General features: G+C 39.6%; 1 protein-coding gene across 1 annotated transcript in view; it reads left to right on the top strand.

The window, feature by feature from the left end:
* Positions 1-18265, top strand: part of ubr4 (ubiquitin protein ligase E3 component n-recognin 4) — a 54755-nt gene that overhangs the window by 35320 nt on the left and 1170 nt on the right. Inside the window, exons 55-98 of the mRNA XM_016283139.1 lie at positions 623-760; positions 840-1008; positions 2004-2208; positions 2288-2401; positions 4097-4306; positions 4393-4542; positions 4631-4858; positions 4945-5023; positions 5242-5448; positions 5554-5722; positions 5837-5981; positions 6530-6615; positions 6710-6797; positions 6889-7082; positions 7182-7421; positions 7515-7653; positions 7866-7991; positions 8096-8224; positions 8786-9129; positions 9227-9317; positions 9443-9527; positions 9689-9816; positions 9895-10024; positions 10108-10265; positions 10348-10457; positions 10583-10724; positions 10811-10892; positions 10991-11164; positions 11240-11361; positions 11459-11656; positions 12131-12211; positions 12312-12399; positions 12504-12631; positions 12722-12829; positions 12913-13032; positions 13127-13317; positions 13415-13588; positions 14094-14193; positions 14301-14519; positions 14611-14724; positions 14820-14962; positions 15285-15410; positions 15491-15685; positions 15765-15989. Coding sequence (XP_016138625.1) covers positions 623-760; positions 840-1008; positions 2004-2208; positions 2288-2401; positions 4097-4306; positions 4393-4542; positions 4631-4858; positions 4945-5023; positions 5242-5448; positions 5554-5722; positions 5837-5981; positions 6530-6615; positions 6710-6797; positions 6889-7082; positions 7182-7421; positions 7515-7653; positions 7866-7991; positions 8096-8224; positions 8786-9129; positions 9227-9317; positions 9443-9527; positions 9689-9816; positions 9895-10024; positions 10108-10265; positions 10348-10457; positions 10583-10724; positions 10811-10892; positions 10991-11164; positions 11240-11361; positions 11459-11656; positions 12131-12211; positions 12312-12399; positions 12504-12631; positions 12722-12829; positions 12913-13032; positions 13127-13317; positions 13415-13588; positions 14094-14193; positions 14301-14519; positions 14611-14724; positions 14820-14962; positions 15285-15410; positions 15491-15685; positions 15765-15989 — 6592 coding nt within the window. The remainder of the gene's footprint in view (positions 1-622; positions 761-839; positions 1009-2003; positions 2209-2287; positions 2402-4096; positions 4307-4392; positions 4543-4630; positions 4859-4944; positions 5024-5241; positions 5449-5553; positions 5723-5836; positions 5982-6529; positions 6616-6709; positions 6798-6888; positions 7083-7181; positions 7422-7514; positions 7654-7865; positions 7992-8095; positions 8225-8785; positions 9130-9226; positions 9318-9442; positions 9528-9688; positions 9817-9894; positions 10025-10107; positions 10266-10347; positions 10458-10582; positions 10725-10810; positions 10893-10990; positions 11165-11239; positions 11362-11458; positions 11657-12130; positions 12212-12311; positions 12400-12503; positions 12632-12721; positions 12830-12912; positions 13033-13126; positions 13318-13414; positions 13589-14093; positions 14194-14300; positions 14520-14610; positions 14725-14819; positions 14963-15284; positions 15411-15490; positions 15686-15764; positions 15990-18265) is intronic.

Raw genomic sequence — 18265 nt, 5'->3', positions numbered from 1 at the left:
CTACCAAATAAGCTCAGCAGAACCCTGCACGGGCCTCAAACATATGCCCTAGTCCGGCCCTTATCTGACAGATTATCAGAATTACTGGCCGAGTCCGACTGGAGCCTGTCTTTTTTTCTCTTTCTCTCTTCCCCAATTACACAGCTGCTGTTGTAGCCATTAAAATAGTTCAGTTTCTTTTTTAATTGCAAAAGTGGTTATATATATTTTAGTTTCTTTATTAAGGTAATTTAGACACATGTTTGGAAATGTTTTTGTTTGTTAAATTCAAGTTTGTGGCCATCCTGGCCACACAGTTAAATAAATGATAATATTCAGTGATGTGAAATGTGGAGTAAGGTCTGGCGCAGTTGCAGCTTGTACTTATTACTAAAACAAGAAAGCAAACGAGTAGCATTAATAGTCATTCATTTTAGTTAACATATGCTATGATAATTTGAACAGATTTTTATTCTTATTGTAAAATAATGGAACATTTAGGTCATGAATATTGTCTCAAAAGTCATGGAAATGTATTGGTAAAAATGTGTACGAACCCTGATATGTTCCTGTGCACCTTTAGAAACCCCCCTTAGCAAAGCCTGCTGTTTTTTTCCTGTAACAGCTCTGGTTATGCTTTCAGCCCCAGCCTCGGATGATGAGGGGAGCACAGCGGCCACAGACGGTTCCACGCTGCGCACCTCTCCCGCCGAGCACGGGGGCAGCGTAGGCTCTGAGAGCGGAGGCAGTGCCATCGACTCGGTTGCAGGTGAACACAATGGTAAGACTCGATTTTTACGGTTTGTGTGATGTTTTTGAACAAATTATTTCATCCACTCAGGACTATGCATGTGTTTCAGTGTCTGGCCGCAGCAGTGCTTATGGGGACACGACTGTTGAAGGACACCCTGCAGGGCCGGGCAGCGTGAGCTCCAGCACAGGAGCCATCAGCACCACCACGGCCCAGCATGAAGGAGACGGATCAGAAGGTGAAGGAGAGACAGAGGGCGACATCCACACCAGCAACAGGTCTGTCTCCAGGATGAAGTACTCATCTCCTACTTTAAACTAGAATAAAATATACGTTTGTTACCTTTGGCTTGTTTAGAAGACACCTAATATTTAGTAAAATTATTTTTGAGATCAGAACGGGCTTGAAAATGCAAATAAATTTTCTGCCACTAGGTGGCTCTTTTGGAGCGGCAGAAATAGCAGTTTCTCTGGTAACGGCTGTATATGAAGCAGCTGCACTCACAAACGCTACATTATCAGGCATTAAAAGATTAAATGAAAATGCCATCAAAACTTTTCTGAAGATAGCCGGTTCCCTTCAGAGATACAGTCAAATAAAAACACCCATGCCACGGTTTGACGTGCAGCGCTCTTATTTACTCAAAGAAATTATAGCCTTTTGCAGTTCAATCGTCACATTAATCCATAATCATTCATTCTTGTCTTTCCGTCCCCAAATGTAGGACCTCTTGAATTATTATTACGACTTATTCCATTTAAGGTATTTAAGTTTTTTTATGGCCTTTAATTTGATACAACTAAATTTAAGACTTTTTAAGAACCCGCGAGAACACTTGTATTTAAGATTTTTTTATTGGTCTTATGAAGTATTCTAATTTGTTGAGATAGTGAATTGGTGGGTTTTTGTTAAATGTGAGCCAAAATCATCACAATTAAAAGAACCAAAGACTTAAACTACTTCAGTCTGTGTGCATTTGAATTTATTTAATACACGAGTTTCACAATTTGAGTTGAATTACTGAAATGAACTTTTCCACAACATGCTAATTTATTGAGATGCACCTGTATATTTCTAGAGTAATTTACAACGGCTTTGAACACGTGGCTCAACAAATCATAATTAAGGCCCAGAAATATCCTTTTTATTGTTTAGTACAGTTAAGCTTTTTTAAAACAATCTGTATTGTTATATAAAAGAACAATATAAATTAAGGTAACTTTCTGAGTTTCTATAATGACTGTCTAACTGCCTGTCTCGCTCCTCTTTCCAGGTTGCACATGGTGCGTTTGATGCTCTTGGAGCGTCTCTTGCAGCACCTGCCCCAGCTCCACACTGTAGGTGGAGTTCATGCCATCCCCTACATGCAGGTCATCCTCATGCTGACCACAGATCTGGACGGAGAGGACGAGAAAGACAAAGGAGCGCTAGATGACCTTCTAGCCCAGCTCATCGCAGAGCTCTGCATGCACAAGAAGGTGAGACTACATTAAGAAAGAACTTTTCATTTTTCTTATATGGAAACAGAATATGGATTGTGTCATTTTTGGTTTCCAGGATGTCTCAAAGAAGAATGAGCGCAGCTCAATAAACGAGGTGCACCTGGTCATAATGAGGCTCCTCAGTGTCTTCATGTCCCGCACAAAGTCTGGCTCAAAATCCTCCTCTGAGGTAACTTTCAACTTCACTTTTGTAATACAGTGCTCAAGAAGCTTTGTTCTGTAGGTTTACATGTTAATTTTGAACCACAAAGTCTGAGAATTAGACTTCATACCAAATTACCAGTCAAACGTTTGGAAATGTAATAACGTTTGAAATCTGCCAATAATTTACATTTGATCAAATGTTCAGCATTTAAAGCGGTCTTATGATGTCGCTAAAAAGAAAGTATTTGGTGTAATGAAACGTTTATGCGGTTTAAGGTTAAAAAAAACACATTATTTTCCACATACTGTACATTGTTTTCTCCTCTTTGCCCTGCCTTTCTGAAACGCATCGATTTTTACAAAGCTCATCATTCTGAAAAGCGAGGTGTGCTCTGATTGGCCAGCGATCTAGTGCGTTGTGATTGGCCGAATACCTCAAGCCTGTGACGGAAATGTTACATCCCTTACCATACTGTGATGCCGTGTCCCGGCCGGAGCGACGAGACACAAACATTAAAACCCATTATAAACGAGGCATTTGTTGCATCCAGTGGGCACATAATTACAGATTATAATTACTTATACTGTCTTTTTACGCGATGTAAATGTACCAATAACCGCGTAAACGTAAAACCATGTCTGCATTTGTGATCGGAGAAATGACAAACAACAAGCGCTACTCTACACTGCTCAAAACTCGCGTTTGAATCATCAGTGGCAAATCCTTTAAATGAAAACGTACTAGCAGTCTGAGAGTCAGAACAGCCGGCATTGTAGTCTACTCTTCCAGGATCAGGAAACAGTCCTCCATAAAATGCGCTGCACACATCTGAATATTTGGGTTGAACCGTTCTGGAACAGTGTTGTAAATACAACTTAACCACAGATTTCTAGTCGTGTCCTCTTTTAGAAGACCAAACAAAGTAGTTTCGCTTTCACAACGAAACACACGGCGGGCTAGATTGATCGGCGGCCGGCGGGCTTGAGAATGGTGCAGCCGGCGGGCTTGCGGCAACCACATGTGACGACCCCGGGCTGGACTCTGCTTCATCCACGGTAAAAGCCGATCCGGCGATCTACAGCACGAAGTTGATGTATTTCCTCAGCGACCAGCATGGATCAGCTCTAGGCATGACAAAGCGGATATCATCGTCTTTTGGAAGGGCAAACAAAGTAGTTTCACTTTCACAACGAAACGCACAACGTCTTGAGATGGCGGCAGCAACAATACAACAGCGAAAATAAGTTACGCCTTCTTTCTTTGCGTGAACATTTGGGCGGCATTATGCAAATCTTCCCACATCGTGACGTAGACATGTGGGGGCATGTTAGAACGAGGCGTTTTAGGTAGGCGTGGTTGACTCTTAACTTTTATAAAGAATATCTCTTTGGATTTGAGACTTTAGTCTTTGCAACTTTACAGATCTTCTTTATGCACCAAGAGCTTGTAACACTTCAAAGAGAAAGGAAAAATTGAAATCGCATCATATGACCCCTTTAAAATGTCCCTGACAACATTGATTGGCAGCCACACTATTTGATTGGGATTTGGCCCAATTTCTTTAGACCTATTTGCATACTAAATTAAGATTAGTCTTCCTGCCTTGCACATAAACTTTAACACTGTTTTGCTTCAGGAAGTCTACATTTCTAAAACTGTTGTTTACATGTTTGTGAATGTAAAAACTGTTAAATAATTCCATCTCTGTTTTCTCACCAGTCGTCTTCTCTCATCTCCAACGCAACAGCTACCGCTCTGCTCAGCATGGGAGCGATAGACTACTGCCTGCATGTGCTCAAATCCCTGCTGGAGTTTTGGAAGACTCAGCAGGGCGAGGAGGAGCCAGCGGCCACCAGTCAGCTCCTAAAACCCCACACTTCCTCCTCACCCCCAGACATGAGCCCCTTCTTCCTGCGCCAGTATGTCAAGGTACAGGCTGGGTCTTAAAAAGCTTGCGAGGATAAGCTTGCTAGGATAAAATATATCATGATCCCTAAATTATGGGTGTTTTTCAGGGCCATGCTGCTGATGTGTTTGAAGCATACTCTCAGCTTCTCACCGAGATGGTCCTCCGACTGCCGTACCAGATAAAGAAAATCGCAGATGCCAACCCGCGCATCCCACCGCCAATCTTTGATCACTCCTGGTTCTATTTCCTGTCAGAGGTAATGCACGTAATTCACATTTGACCTGTGCTGAAGCTTTTTCAATTAATATTTTAGCATGTATCAACTTTCTTCAATCATCTTCCAGTATCTGATGATCCAGCAGACGCCATTCGTGAGGCGACAAGTGCGGAAGCTCCTGCTTTTCATTTGTGGATCCAAAGAGAAGTACCGTCAACTCAGAGACCTCCATACGCTTGACTCCCACATGCGTGGCATCAAGAAGCTTCTGGAGGAGCAGGGCATCTTCCTGAGGGGAGGAATTGTCACTGCGACATCTGGCTCCGCTCTACAGTATGACACTCTCATTAGTCTGGTGAGTAAAGAGCTTGTGCGATGCCCTATGAATTTGACTCTTATTTGAGTTTGGATTTGCATGAACTTCCTTTTACTTTTACACAGATGGAGCACCTTAAAGCTTGTGCTGAAATTGCCACTCAGAGAACGATCAACTGGCAGAAGTTCTGCATGAAGGATGACTGTAAGTGCACAATGTGTCGTACATTAACATTTATGCATTTGGAAGATGCTTTTATCCAAAGCGACTTGCATTTGCAGTTCTTGCTTTCCCAAGGAATCGAACCATTGACCTTAGCGTTAGCGCCATGCTCAACATTTTCAGTTACAGAAAGGCTTCGCTATTCTAGTTCTCCTAGTTGTAATGTCACTTGTGGTACTAATCGAATTCTCTCTGTGTAGCGGTGTTGTACTTCCTGCTGCAAGTCAGTTTCCTGGTGGATGAGGGTGTTACTCCAGTCCTGCTGCAGCTGCTCTCTTGCGCTTTATGCGGCAGTAAAGTCCTGGCGGCCTCCTCTGGAGCTTCAGGTGGAGGTTCATCTCAGCCCTCTCAGAGCAAATCCTCTAGCAAGAAGAGCAAGAAAGAGGATAAGGAAAAAGACAAAGAAGGTTTGATGACTGATGATCTTTGAGCATTACACAACTATTATTTAGAATGAATTTTTAAAAAAAAACGTTCCATGACACTTTTCTCAATGTTTGTGTTTTCTGCAGGAGATGGAGCTGGCAGTCAGGAAGATCAGCTATGTACGGCTCTGGTCAGTCAGCTCAATAAATTTGCAGATAAGGAGACACTTATTCAGTTCTTGCGTTGCTTCCTGCTCGAGTCCAACTCTTCATCTGTGCGCTGGCAAGCCCACTGCCTCACGCTGCATATCTACAGGTACTTAACTACTTGATGCGAACACCTTCCCTAAACACACTCTCTCGTGTCCTGTGCTTTAAGCTTGATCCAGAAGTTCCATCATGTTAAATCAAATGAATGTTTGCTTTGCAGGAACTCAAACAAATCCCAGCAGGAGTTGCTGCTCGACCTGATGTGGGCCATTTGGCCAGAACTACCCGCTTATGGTCGTAAAGCAGCTCAGTTTGTGGACCTGCTTGGATACTTCTCCCTTAAAACACCTCAAACGGAAAAGAAGGTAGTGATACTTGAATATGTGATTTTATATTAAATGACTGGGTAGAATTTGATTTATAATTTATGAAGATACACTGCCATTGAAAAGTTTGGGGTCAGAATAGGATAGGTTTTAAACCAAAAATGTTTTTAAATGTCTCTTATTCTCACCAAGGTTGCATTTATTTGATCAAAAATACAGTAAAAACGGTAATATTGTGAAATACAGTTTTTCTATTTTAATATATTTCAAAATGTAATTAAATTTAACAGCTGTGCTCCTTAATATTTTGGTGAAAACCGTGATGCATTTTTTTCAGGTTTCTTTGATTAGAATGTTCAAAAGAACTGCATTGATTTGAAATAGAAATATTTATTAAAATATTTATTTTGATCAATGTAATGCATCCTTGCTGTGAAAAAGTATACTTTTCTTTCAAAAGAAAATTTTTTTTTTTAAAAATCTCAAACTTTCGTATGGTAGTGTATTAGGTTAGTGATTTACAAGATTGAAAATGTTGGTGTGAGTGTTTTGCATTGCAATTAGTGTTTTGATTTTGTGTTTTCCAGCTGAAGGAATACTCTCAAAAGGCTGTAGAAATTTTGAGGGCACAGAACCACATCCTGACCAATCATCCCAATTCAAACATATACACGTAAGAGTTCCCAGCATGCTCTCATTGAGGTATTTTGGGTCATAGATGTGATAACATCCCTGAATTTTTCATCTCTTCACACTTATCTTCTCAGCACCCTGTCTGGACTGGTGGAATTTGATGGATTTTACCTGGAGAGTGATCCCTGCTTAGTGTGCAACAATCCTGAAGTGCCCTTCTCTGTGAGTGACGTTCATGACATGTCACTTTTAATGGTTGTTTTAGTTGCTATGGTTCTAAATGGTGGCCTGCTTTATTCCTATGTTCTCTTAGAACATCAAACTCTCATCTATCAAAGTGGACACACGTTACACCACCACTCAGCAAGTGGTGAAGCTGATTGGCAGCCACACTATCAGCAAAGTCACTGTGAAGATTGGCGATCTCAAGAGAACCAAGATGGTTCGCACAATCAACCTCTACTACAACAACAGGACCGTCCAGGCCATTGTAGAGCTGAAGAACAAGTGAGCATGCTAATCAGACTCTTAAAAATAAAAAATTTTTGGAACCGTGTTTGTAGACATTTGATGATACATTAAAATAATTTGAAATTGTGTTCACAGACCTGCTCGCTGGCACAAAGCTAAGAAGGTGCAGTTAACTCCTGGCCAAACTGAAGTGAAGATCGACCTCCCTCTCCCCATTGTGGCCTCCAACTTGATGATCGAATTCTCTGATTTCTATGAGAACTACCAGGCATCTACGGAGACCCTGCAGTGTCCGCGTTGCAGCGCCTCTGTCCCTGCCAACCCAGGGGTCTGTGGCAACTGTGGAGAGAATGTGTATCAGTGCCACAAGTGCAGGTAAGCATGGGTTGGATGTTGTACAAAGACCCAAGAAAACTGACAGAATTGCACTGAAATAAAGATTGTAATTGTCTCTTTTGAATACTCTAGATCCATTAATTACGACGAGAAGGACCCATTCCTGTGCAATGCCTGTGGTTTCTGTAAATATGCACGCTTTGACTTCATGCTGTATGCAAAACCCTGCTGTGCTGTGGATCCTATAGAAAATGAAGAGGATAGGAAAAAGGTATTGCAGGCATAAATATCTAATGTATATAAATAACTGTCCATTTATGTAGACTGTGTAATATAAAACAGGAATGTCTACAGCAACAACAGAAAACAAGAGATACAAACAGACCTGGTCAAGTTAGGATTAGTCTAAATGTAAAAATACATGCTGAAATTTTATCTAAAGTCCACTTACTAAAACATATGTTAATGATTTATTGTGTTCAGGCTGTGACCAACATCAACACTCTACTCGACAAGGCTGACCGTGTTTACCACCAGCTCATGGGTCACCGGCCACAGCTGGAGAGTCTGTTGTCCAAAGTAAATGAGGCTGCACCTGAGAAACCACAGGTCAGTCTGACAGCTTCTGCTTCAGATAGATCAATGACTTTTCTCTCTTGAATTACCCAAATTTGTTTTGGGTGTGGTGTTCATGATTTCATGGCACTTCACAGGATGATACAGGAGCAGGCGCTGGTCTCGGTACCTCCACTGCCAGTGTCAATCGGTACATTCAGCAGCTGGCACAGGAATACAGCGGAGACTGCAAGACTTCATTCGATGAGCTCTCCAAAATCATCCAGGTTAGAGTTAAATAGAGCTGTTACTATACCAGAATGGTAGTTGAGAACAATACCAGAGAATTTTCACATTCCTACCGCAACAAATTTTAGTAGCAACTAATATGCTATTGAACTTAAATAATTTTATGTAAACATTTAATTATAAATTAATAAAAATATTTACAATTTATTAACAACTTAATTTTAATATTAAATAACAACAATAATAATAATGACTATTACAATTTTTTTGGTTGTGATTAATTGATTTGACAGCCCTATTAAATATTAATGTTTTTAATAATTAAAATATATATTACCATTGCTATTATTTTTTATAATATTAATATTATTATATTATCTATCTATCTTGTTTAAGTGTTGATAATTATTTAATTTTTTCATTATTTTATCTTTTATTTATGCAGCTTGTTGATAATTTAATATAATTAGAAATAACAATTAAATGTGTGTAATAGCATAATAAAGTTAAATAATATTAATATTTAAGTAATATTATAATAATTAAATAATATTATCATAAAATGGTTGTTGTAAATTCTGTTTTTATTACTCATTCAGAAAGTGCTTGCATCGCGTAAGGAGCTGCTGGAGTATGACCTGCAACAGCGGGAAGCTGCTACCAAATCATCCCGCACCTCCACCCAACCCACCTTCACAGCAAGCCAGTATCGAGCGCTCTCTGTGCTGGGATGCGGATACACGTCCTCCACCAAATGTTATGGCTGTGCGTCTGCAGTCACGGGCCACTGCATCACTCTACTGCGTGCGCTGGCAACCAATACTGCCATCAGGCAGATCCTGGTACTGCAGGGTCTCATCCGAGAGCTGTTTGAGTACAACCTGCGCCGAGGCACTGGAGCCATGAGGGAGGAGGTCCGCCAGCTCGTCTGTTTGCTTACCAGGTATATACACACCCAAATATGCAAATCTCTGAAGAGAATAGCTAATACTGTTTGTTTTACAAGATGATAACTAATTTTATGTCGATGTATTTTGCAGAGATCATCCAGAAGCCACACAGCAGATGAATGACCTCATTATTGCCAAGGTGTCAGCTGCCCTTAAAGGTCACTGGGCCAACCCCGATCTGGTAACTGTCTCTATTACATAGTAAATTTTAAAGATCACATGTAGCTATTGTTTTAATGCATGTGGTAGATCTGTAGTACTTATTTGACTGTTTAGTTCTTACAATCGTCTTCTCCTCTTATTTAGGTCAGTAGTTTGCAGTATGAAATGCTGCTTCTTACAGACTCCATTGCTAAGGAGGGAGGATGCTGGGAGCTCAGACTTCGCTGTGGTGAGTCCTTTGGTGGATTTCCAGAGCTAAAAGTCAGAACCTTTATTTTTCCTTAAGCTGTAGCTGTTCCACAGAAGTATAATCTCCGCATCAGATCATATCAGTTATTGGTCAATTTTAATATCAGTGCTTCCTACTCAAGCCTCTCTGTTCATTTTCAGCGCTGAGTCTGTTCTTGATGGCGGTGAATATAAAGACCCCTGTGGTGGTGGAGAACATTACACTGATGTGCCTGAGGATCCTGCAGAAACTCATCAAACCTCCTGCCCCCACCAGCAAGAAAAACAAGGTAAGACAGACTCATAGTACTGATGTTGTATTAATCGATACTTATTGATGCACTTACTTGACTTGTACTCTTTAACAGGATGCTGCCATCGAATCCCTGACTACAGTTAAGCCATATAACAACGAGATCCATGCACAGGCCCAGCTCTGGCTCAAAAAAGACCCCAAGGCATCTTATGAAGCCTGGAAAATGTGCCTTACTGCTAGATGTAAATACCCAAATTTTGTGTTAGCAATGGTATGGGCTTTTTGCATGAAACATTTTACTTGATTTTTGCTCTCTCGTCTTTAGGTCAGGAAACAGTCTCTAAACCTTTGAATAAGGCTGAAATCAGGAGGCAGTACCTGATGGAGAAGTACATGTGGAAGTGGAAGCAGTCCATGATGTCCAGATCAGAGGGCCTGTTCCCTCGGCTGCTCAAGCTGGGTCATAACAACTGGCTGAGACAGGTACGTGCTCCCAGAAGGACTCTAGAGTGTCTGATTCTTTTCTGCATTAATGTGCTCTAATGTAATCTGACTCTTCTCGTAGGTGCTCTTCACCCCAGCCACCCAAGCAGCGAGACAGGCGGCTTGCACCATCGTCGAAGCTCTAACAACAATCCCCAGCCGCAAACAGCAGGTTCTGGACCTTCTAACAAGGTACACATGACATGGATGAATAAAACAATCCTCCTTGTACCAGATATTTTCCATGTTAGGCTCAATCGAGCCAGATGTAGGAGCCATTTCTTACTGGATTGAAGTTTTTGTTGTTTTGTCTTCAGTTATCTGGATGAGCTGAGCATTGCAGGAGAGTGTGCTGCAGAGTACCTGGCTTTGTACCAGAAGCTCATCAAACCTGCTCACTGGAAGGTTTACCTGGCTGCTCGTGGTGTCCTACCATACATCGGCAACCTCATCACCAAGGTATTGTCAGAAACTGTAGATAATACAAGGTTATATTGTAAGGATGTGTCATTTCCATTAACCTGAACTTGTGTGGCGTTGTTCAGGAAATTGCTCATCTTCTCGCCCTTGAAGAAGCCACACTAAGCACAGACTTACAGCAGGGATATGCCCTCAAGAGCTTGACAGGTGAATTTTAGCTTTTGTGTCATATTCAAGTTGAAGTTAAACTCAGAGAATTTCCTGAGAGCTTGTGGCTTGTTTTAACCATTTCTGTTCTCCTACAGGCTTGCTGTCCTCATTCGTGGAGGTGGAGTCCATTAAGCGTCACTTTAAGAGTCGGTTGGTTGGCACGGTCCTTAATGGCTACCTGTGCTTAAGGAAGTTGGTGGTCCAGAGAACCAAACTGATCGATGAGACCCAGGACATGCTGCTGGAGATGTTGGAAGACATGACTACAGGTTCCAGCCTTCACCTTCAGGTCTTCTCTGATGTTTAGAGACCAAATCATCTCAAAGCTATATCTTCTGTTGTAGGGACAGAGTCTGAGACCAAAGCATTCATGGCTGTGTGCATCGAAACTGCGAAGCGGTACAACCTAGATGATTATCGCACCCCTGTCTTCATCTTCGAGAGGTTATGTAGCATCATTTATCCGGTAAGTAGACTTCAGCTCATTGACATTTGGTAATTGACATTAACTTTTGGAATAATGATTTTGGTCAAACTCATTTCTCCCATCCGTGTCTATGAAGGAGGAGAATGAGGTGACCGAGTTCTTTGTTACTCTGGAGAAGGACCCACAGCAGGAGGACTTCCTGCAGGGCCGTATGCCAGGAAACCCATACAGCAGTAATGAACCAGGCATCGGCCCTCTCATGAGGGACATCAAGAACAAAATCTGCCAGGACTGTGATCTTGTGGCATTACTGGAGGATGACAGCGGCATGGAGGTACATAATAATCAGTACTATGTCCTAGGACTTGTTCAAGTAATTCACATCGTCAAACATCATTTTGCATTACTTGTATTTCTAAATGACTTCTAAACCTTAATACAAAAAAAAACCTTAAACCTTAAAAAAAGGGTCAATTATACTAGCGTTCAAATGTTCAGGGTCATTTATTCAGCTAGGACATTTATAATGTTACAAAAGATTTCCATATCAAGTACATATTATACATTTTTTTTTATATTTATATATTACATTTTATAAATATTTGAAAAATGATTGACTGCCAAATAAAAGTTATGAGGTGTGCCTAACTAAGTCAAGTGGTGCAACCAGAAACATGCATGAATGAAAACAAGGTTTTTACGTAATTTAAAAAAAATATATATATATACGATTTATTTTCTTTTCTTTTTGGCACTCTTATCTAATCCTCCATCGAAATATGTTTTTAAACATGACTTTTCTTTGCAGCTCCTTGTGAATAACAAGATCATCAGTTTGGATTTGTCTGTTGTTGAAGTCTATAAGAAGGTTTGGTGCCCCACCAATGAGGTGAGCTAAAGAAGATTTAAAAAAAAATTAAAATAAAGGGTACTTTTATTTATTTTTACATATCAACCATGGTTTAAACCCTCTGTTTCTTGCAATAAAGGGTGAGCCAATGAGGATCATCTACAGAATGAGGGGGCTTCTGGGTGATGCAACAGAGGAGTTCATTGAGTCTTTGGACTCAACTACAGGTTGGTTTTATATCGCAGGACTCTTTCTTAACATAATTATCAGTTTTTTCCCTGTAGTTTCTCTCATGTTTCTCACTTGTAATTGGTGTTTTCTCTCTGTGCAGATGAAGAAGAGGATGATGAGGAGGTATATAAGATGGCTGGAGTGATGGCGCAGTGTGGAGGTCTGGAGTGCATGTTGAACAGGCTCTCTGGAATCAAAGATTTCAAACAGGGCAGGCACCTTCTCACAGTAAGTATGAAGTTTAACTCTCTAATTCATCACACTCTACAGATTCCTCAGAAACCTTAAAAATTCTATTGACTGTGTTTTGCTTCATAGGTTCTCCTCAAGTTATTTAGCTACTGTGTGAAAGTGAAAATCAACAGGCAGCAGCTGGTGAGACCAGAGATGAACACACTAAATGTTATGTTGGGCACATTGAATCTGGTAAGTAATATACCAGAGGAATCAGCTGATGAGAGAAAATTTAATATTTAAGAGAATATTTGTAATCGGATGTTATGTTTCAGGCATTGGTGGCAGAGCAGGAGAGCAAGGACAGTGGAGGAGCATCCATAGCAGAGCAGGTTCTTAGTATTATGGAGATCATCCTGGATGAGGCCAATGCTGAAACTGTGTCTGAAGACAAGGTCAGCAAGACAATTTGATTTATGCTATGAATATCACTACAAAATAGAAGTGAGCCAGCTATATTCAGATCTCTCCTTTGTGTTCCTCCTCCAGGGTAACCTGTTGCTGACAGGTGATAAGGACCAGCTGGTGATGCTGCTGGACCAGATCAACACATTGTTTGTGCGTTCCAATCCCAGTGTCCTACAGGGGCTACTCCGCATCATCCCTTACCTGTCCTTCGGCGAACTAGAGAAGATGCACATCCTGGTCGAGCGCTTTAAACCCTGCTGCAACTTCGACAAGTATGTAGTTTGTTCATCTCTATAACCTGGAACTCTGATATCTCTTTGTAGCAATAGGGGAAATTTGCTGCAATAAACAATTTGTTTTCATATACAGGTATGATGAGGAGCACAGTGCAGATGACAAGGTCTTTCTGGACTGCTTTTGTAAAATCGCTGCTGGAATCAAGAATAATAGTAATGGCCATCAACTGAAAGACCTCATCTTACAAAAGGGCATCACTCAGAGTGCTCTGGACTATATGAAGAAACATATCCCCTGTGCTAAGAAGTATGACATGTCATAATATAATAAGTATATGGTGTTTATTTATAATATAATATAGTATTTATTTTTATTTATAATAAATACCGGTATATGCATTTATATAATAAAGTATATTTATACATATCCCAAAATACTTATAAAATAAATTATATTAATGAAATTATATTTAGATATATATTTATTATAAATTGTTTTATATTTGTATTGCTTGTATGCATGTATGTATGTATGTACTGATATCCATATCCAATATGTATTATCGCTAACCTGAAATACATTATATAGATACATATTTATTATAATATTAATATGTATTCGATTGTTTTATATTAATTTGTTCAAAAAAAAGTTATTAATATTTTTAATTTATGCAATATAAAGTAAATAGCTTGATTTTTATATATATATATATATATATATATATATAAAATCAATATATATCTGCCCATATCCAAGAACATTACTGTTTAAAAAGTGATTATCCTAACTTATAAATATTATTTTGCAGCCTGGATGCAGACGTTTGGAAGAAGTTTCTTGCTCGACCAGCCCTTCCGTTCATCCTTAGACTGCTGCGTGGTCTGGCCACCCAGCACCCCCCTACACAGGTAACACTTGTATCACTATTTTGAGATTTTTTTATTTCATGCAGTATCCCTTTACGCAGGTAAGGCAAATAACATTAATTAAACCTTCTCTTCTCTTCTTCTTATAGATGCTAATTGGAACAGATTCAATAACCAATTTGCACAAGCTGGAGCAGGTGTCCAGTGATGAGGGTATCGGCACTTTAGCAGAGAATCTTCTGGAGGCACTAAGGGAACTCGCAGAGGTTAACCTGAAGATCGATGCTGCCCGAAGGGAGACTCGGGCAGAGAAGAAACGCATGGCCATGGCGATGAGGCAGAAAGCTCTCGGCACCCTGGGAATGACAGTGAGTTGCATTTATTGATAGAATCTTGATGTATAATCCAGAAAAAAATCAACTTTGAATTCACATCTTTCTGATTTTTGCTTTGTTTTAGACCAATGAGAAGGGTCAGGTGGTGACCAAGACGTCCCTGCTTAAACAGATGGAGGAGCTCATAGAAGAACCTGGGTTGACTTGCTGTATTTGTAGAGAGGGCTACAAGTTCCAGGTCCATTTATCTAACAATGATGTTTTATTTAACTGTAGATGTTACTGTTCAACCTCTTCATTGTCTGATCCTTGAACATACTTTGTACCCCACAGCCAACCAAAGTTCTGGGCATCTACACATTTACAAAGCGTGTGGCCCTTGAGGAGTTCGAGAACAAACCCCGCAAGCAGCAGGGCTACAGCACTGTCTCACACTTTAACATAGTCCACTATGACTGTCACCTTGCTGCTGTCAGGTGCGTGAAACTGCTGTGAATACAGTGGATTTGATTAAAGGGATACTGCACCCAAAATGACAATTCTGTTATTTAAGTTGTTCCAAACCTGAATGAGTTTCTTTCTTCTGTTGAACACAAAAGAAGATATTTTGAAGAATGTTGGTAACCAAACAGTTGACGGTAGCCATTGACTTCCTTAGCATGAAAAAAAATACTATGGATGTCAATGGCTACCGTCAACTGAGGATGAGTAAATGATGACAGAATTATAACTATAAATTTAAGGAAGGTTTTATCATCTCACTTGTTTCATAATTTTCTCTCTGTTGGTCTGGATCAGGCTTGCCAGAGGGCGTGAGGAATGGGACAGTGCCGCACTACAAAATGCCAACACAAAGTGCAATGGGCTCCTACCAGTATGGGGGCCACACGTACCCGAATCTGCCTTCGCCACCTGCCTGGCAAGGTCATCCTTACAGCTTGTTTAAAGCTAAGATGTACTCCTGAATATATACAGGATTTTAAGCTTGTTTTGTACTGTCACAGGCACAACACATATCTGCAAGAGTGCACTGGGCAAAGGGAACCCACGTACCAGCTCAACATTCACGATACCAAGCTGCTGTTCCTGCGCTTTGCTATGGAGCAGTCCTTCAGTGCGGACACAGGGGGAGGAGGCCGCGAGAGCAACATCCACCTTATCCCTTACATCATTCACACCGTTCTCTATGTCCTTAACACGTATGTTTATCAAAGATAAGATTCAAATTCCAGTGCGTTTTGAGATTCTAAACATTTTTTTTCCTGAATTTCTCTTCAGAACAAGGGCCACGTCACGGGAGGAGAAGAATCTTCAAAGCTTCTTAGAACAGCCTTGTGAAAAGTGGGTGGAGACTTCGTACGAGGTGGACGGGCCGCACTACTTTACCATATTAGCCATGCACATCCTGCCACCAGAGCGCTGGAGGGCTACGCGTCTTGACTTCCTGCGTAGGCTGCTGGTCACTTCTCATGCACGCAAGGTCTCACCAGGGGGTGCTAACAAGTAAGGGAACAAAGCATGACTGTGCATGTGTCAGAGCTTGAACATTAAAGAGCTTGTACAAGCGTGTGCTGTACTTTTACGTGCTTAGGGTGTCTATTTTTGGTTTTGGCAAGTGTTTTGTGCTTACTCAAACTGCCGATGTTGGCTTTAAGCCTGTATTATGCCTAGAAGATTGATGCAAGATTAAATCAGACATGGCTTGTGCTGGGTGTGTCAGATTGTTTCAGGCTTCAGTATTACTGTTTGTAAATATTTTCAATTTGAGAGTGACTACTGTGTTTCAGAAGATTTAAATTATTATTATTATTATTATTCATTATATAATGTCATATATATATATATATATATATATATATATATATATATATATATATATACATACACACAACTATTATATAATTTTATACAATATAATTCAATTATATTAACATATGTAAATACATTGTGTGTGTGTGTGTGTGTGTGTGTGTGTGTATGTATATTTATGTGCGCGCGCACAATATATATTCATGATTTTATTAATTGTTCTAATTGCAGATTTTATTTTATTCAACATTTAGTTTTTTTTTTCCAATCAATTAAAAGTGTGATTTTTATATATTTATGTATATATATATTAGGGATGCACCGATACTGGTATCGGTATAATGCTCGATACTGAGCTCCTGTACTCGTTAAAATGCCCCGATACCAAACGCCGATACCACACAGCATGTGATAAGTGCCATATTCAGACAAAGAAACACCGACATCAGACAGCAGAAAGTTAGTAGTTCGGTCGGATATGTCAAAAAGAAGTAAGTAAAACAATGCACATGTTACTTAATGGTAGGGAGGGAGGGAGAGAGAGAGAGAGCGCGCACTTCTGTTGTGTGATCTTTATTGATGTTCGCTCACTTAGCACGTATCATTTGGATTAAAACTAAATCGTAAATATAAGACCATTTATAGGGGCATTCACTATAAACGTCATTTATTTTCACCCTTAAGCATACACGACTTTCTGGCGAAAGTGAAACTAACAGCCTGTGTGAAATGCGCTAGGCTGTACTGTACTTGTCCCTCACTCTGCACCAGTACAAATACGTGTGCGCGTTGCACGTGTTTTGCTCGCTTCATGTGTTTCTGCATTATATGAGTGGCTTTGGAATATAAATCGCTGCATGTTTCAGATGAAAAAAAACGCGACTTCAATTTATGAAAATATCACAGTTAGGAGATTTATAGCGAGTGGTTCCCTGCATTTTTACAGCAAATCGCGTGATTGTAGTACTAAGCCGCTGCAATGGAGCAGCTCTAATGCTATTAAATGAAAGATGATAGGCTACCATAGAGAGAGAGAGAGAAAAATGAACAGTGAAAGTAATAAAAACTTGTAAAATACATATAAAATAACAGAAAGATATACAATCAAACCAAAAATTATTCAGAGACCAGATATAATTTTTGATATTTTTGTACTAGTGGGTGCAGGACACTATAGTTAATTTATGTAAAATGAGGATAGCAAAATAAACTAAACTGTGATATATTATACCCAAATATTCTTCATACAGTGGACTACCAGTAAAATTGAGACAAATTTGGGACCAAAAATTATTCAGACCGAGTCTGGGGGAAAAAATTGAAGTTCAGGTTTGCATGAACCTGGTTGACCGCATGCGCAGGAGACTATATGCTGTCATTAAGGCTAAGGGTAGCCCGACAAAGTATTGATAGTTGTGTAAATATTGATAGCTGTCTGAATAATCTTTGGTTTATTGTAATCCATTACATACCTTTCTATCAAAGTTATCTGACATTATCAAGCTGAATTTGTTCTGACAGTTTAACTCTGAGTTCTTGTCATATTTTATTATCATTTTCTAAACTATAGCGAATAAACTGTGATGATGTGAGAACTGTTGAAGGTGTCTGAATAAATTTTGGTTTGACTATCTATTTGATAAATGAAGTTAACCAACTAACATTATACATACTCTTTTGGTTTCTGTACCCAGTATTTTAAAATTTTACAAATGCAATGAAAATATTGGTGTCTGTACTCGGTATCAGCAAGTACCAAAAATAAAAGTATCAGTATCGGGCGAGTACTGGAAAAAGTGGTGTCTGTGCATCCCTAATATATATATTATAATATATATATTGTTTATGGTAATTATATAATAAACATTAATACACACATATTTTTACATTGATTTATTTTTATTTTATTTTTTTATAATGATAAATGTTTAATTGCAGATTTTGTTATATTAAATGTATTTTTTTTTTTT

Source organism: Sinocyclocheilus grahami, unplaced genomic scaffold, assembly GCF_001515645.1.
Source record: "Sinocyclocheilus grahami isolate Dianchi unplaced genomic scaffold, SAMN03320097.WGS_v1.1 scaffold170.1, whole genome shotgun sequence".
NCBI classification, from domain to species: domain Eukaryota; kingdom Metazoa; phylum Chordata; class Actinopteri; order Cypriniformes; family Cyprinidae; genus Sinocyclocheilus; species Sinocyclocheilus grahami.
The sequence above is the reverse complement of the archived record's forward strand: the minus strand, read 5'-3'. Positions and strand labels throughout refer to the sequence as shown.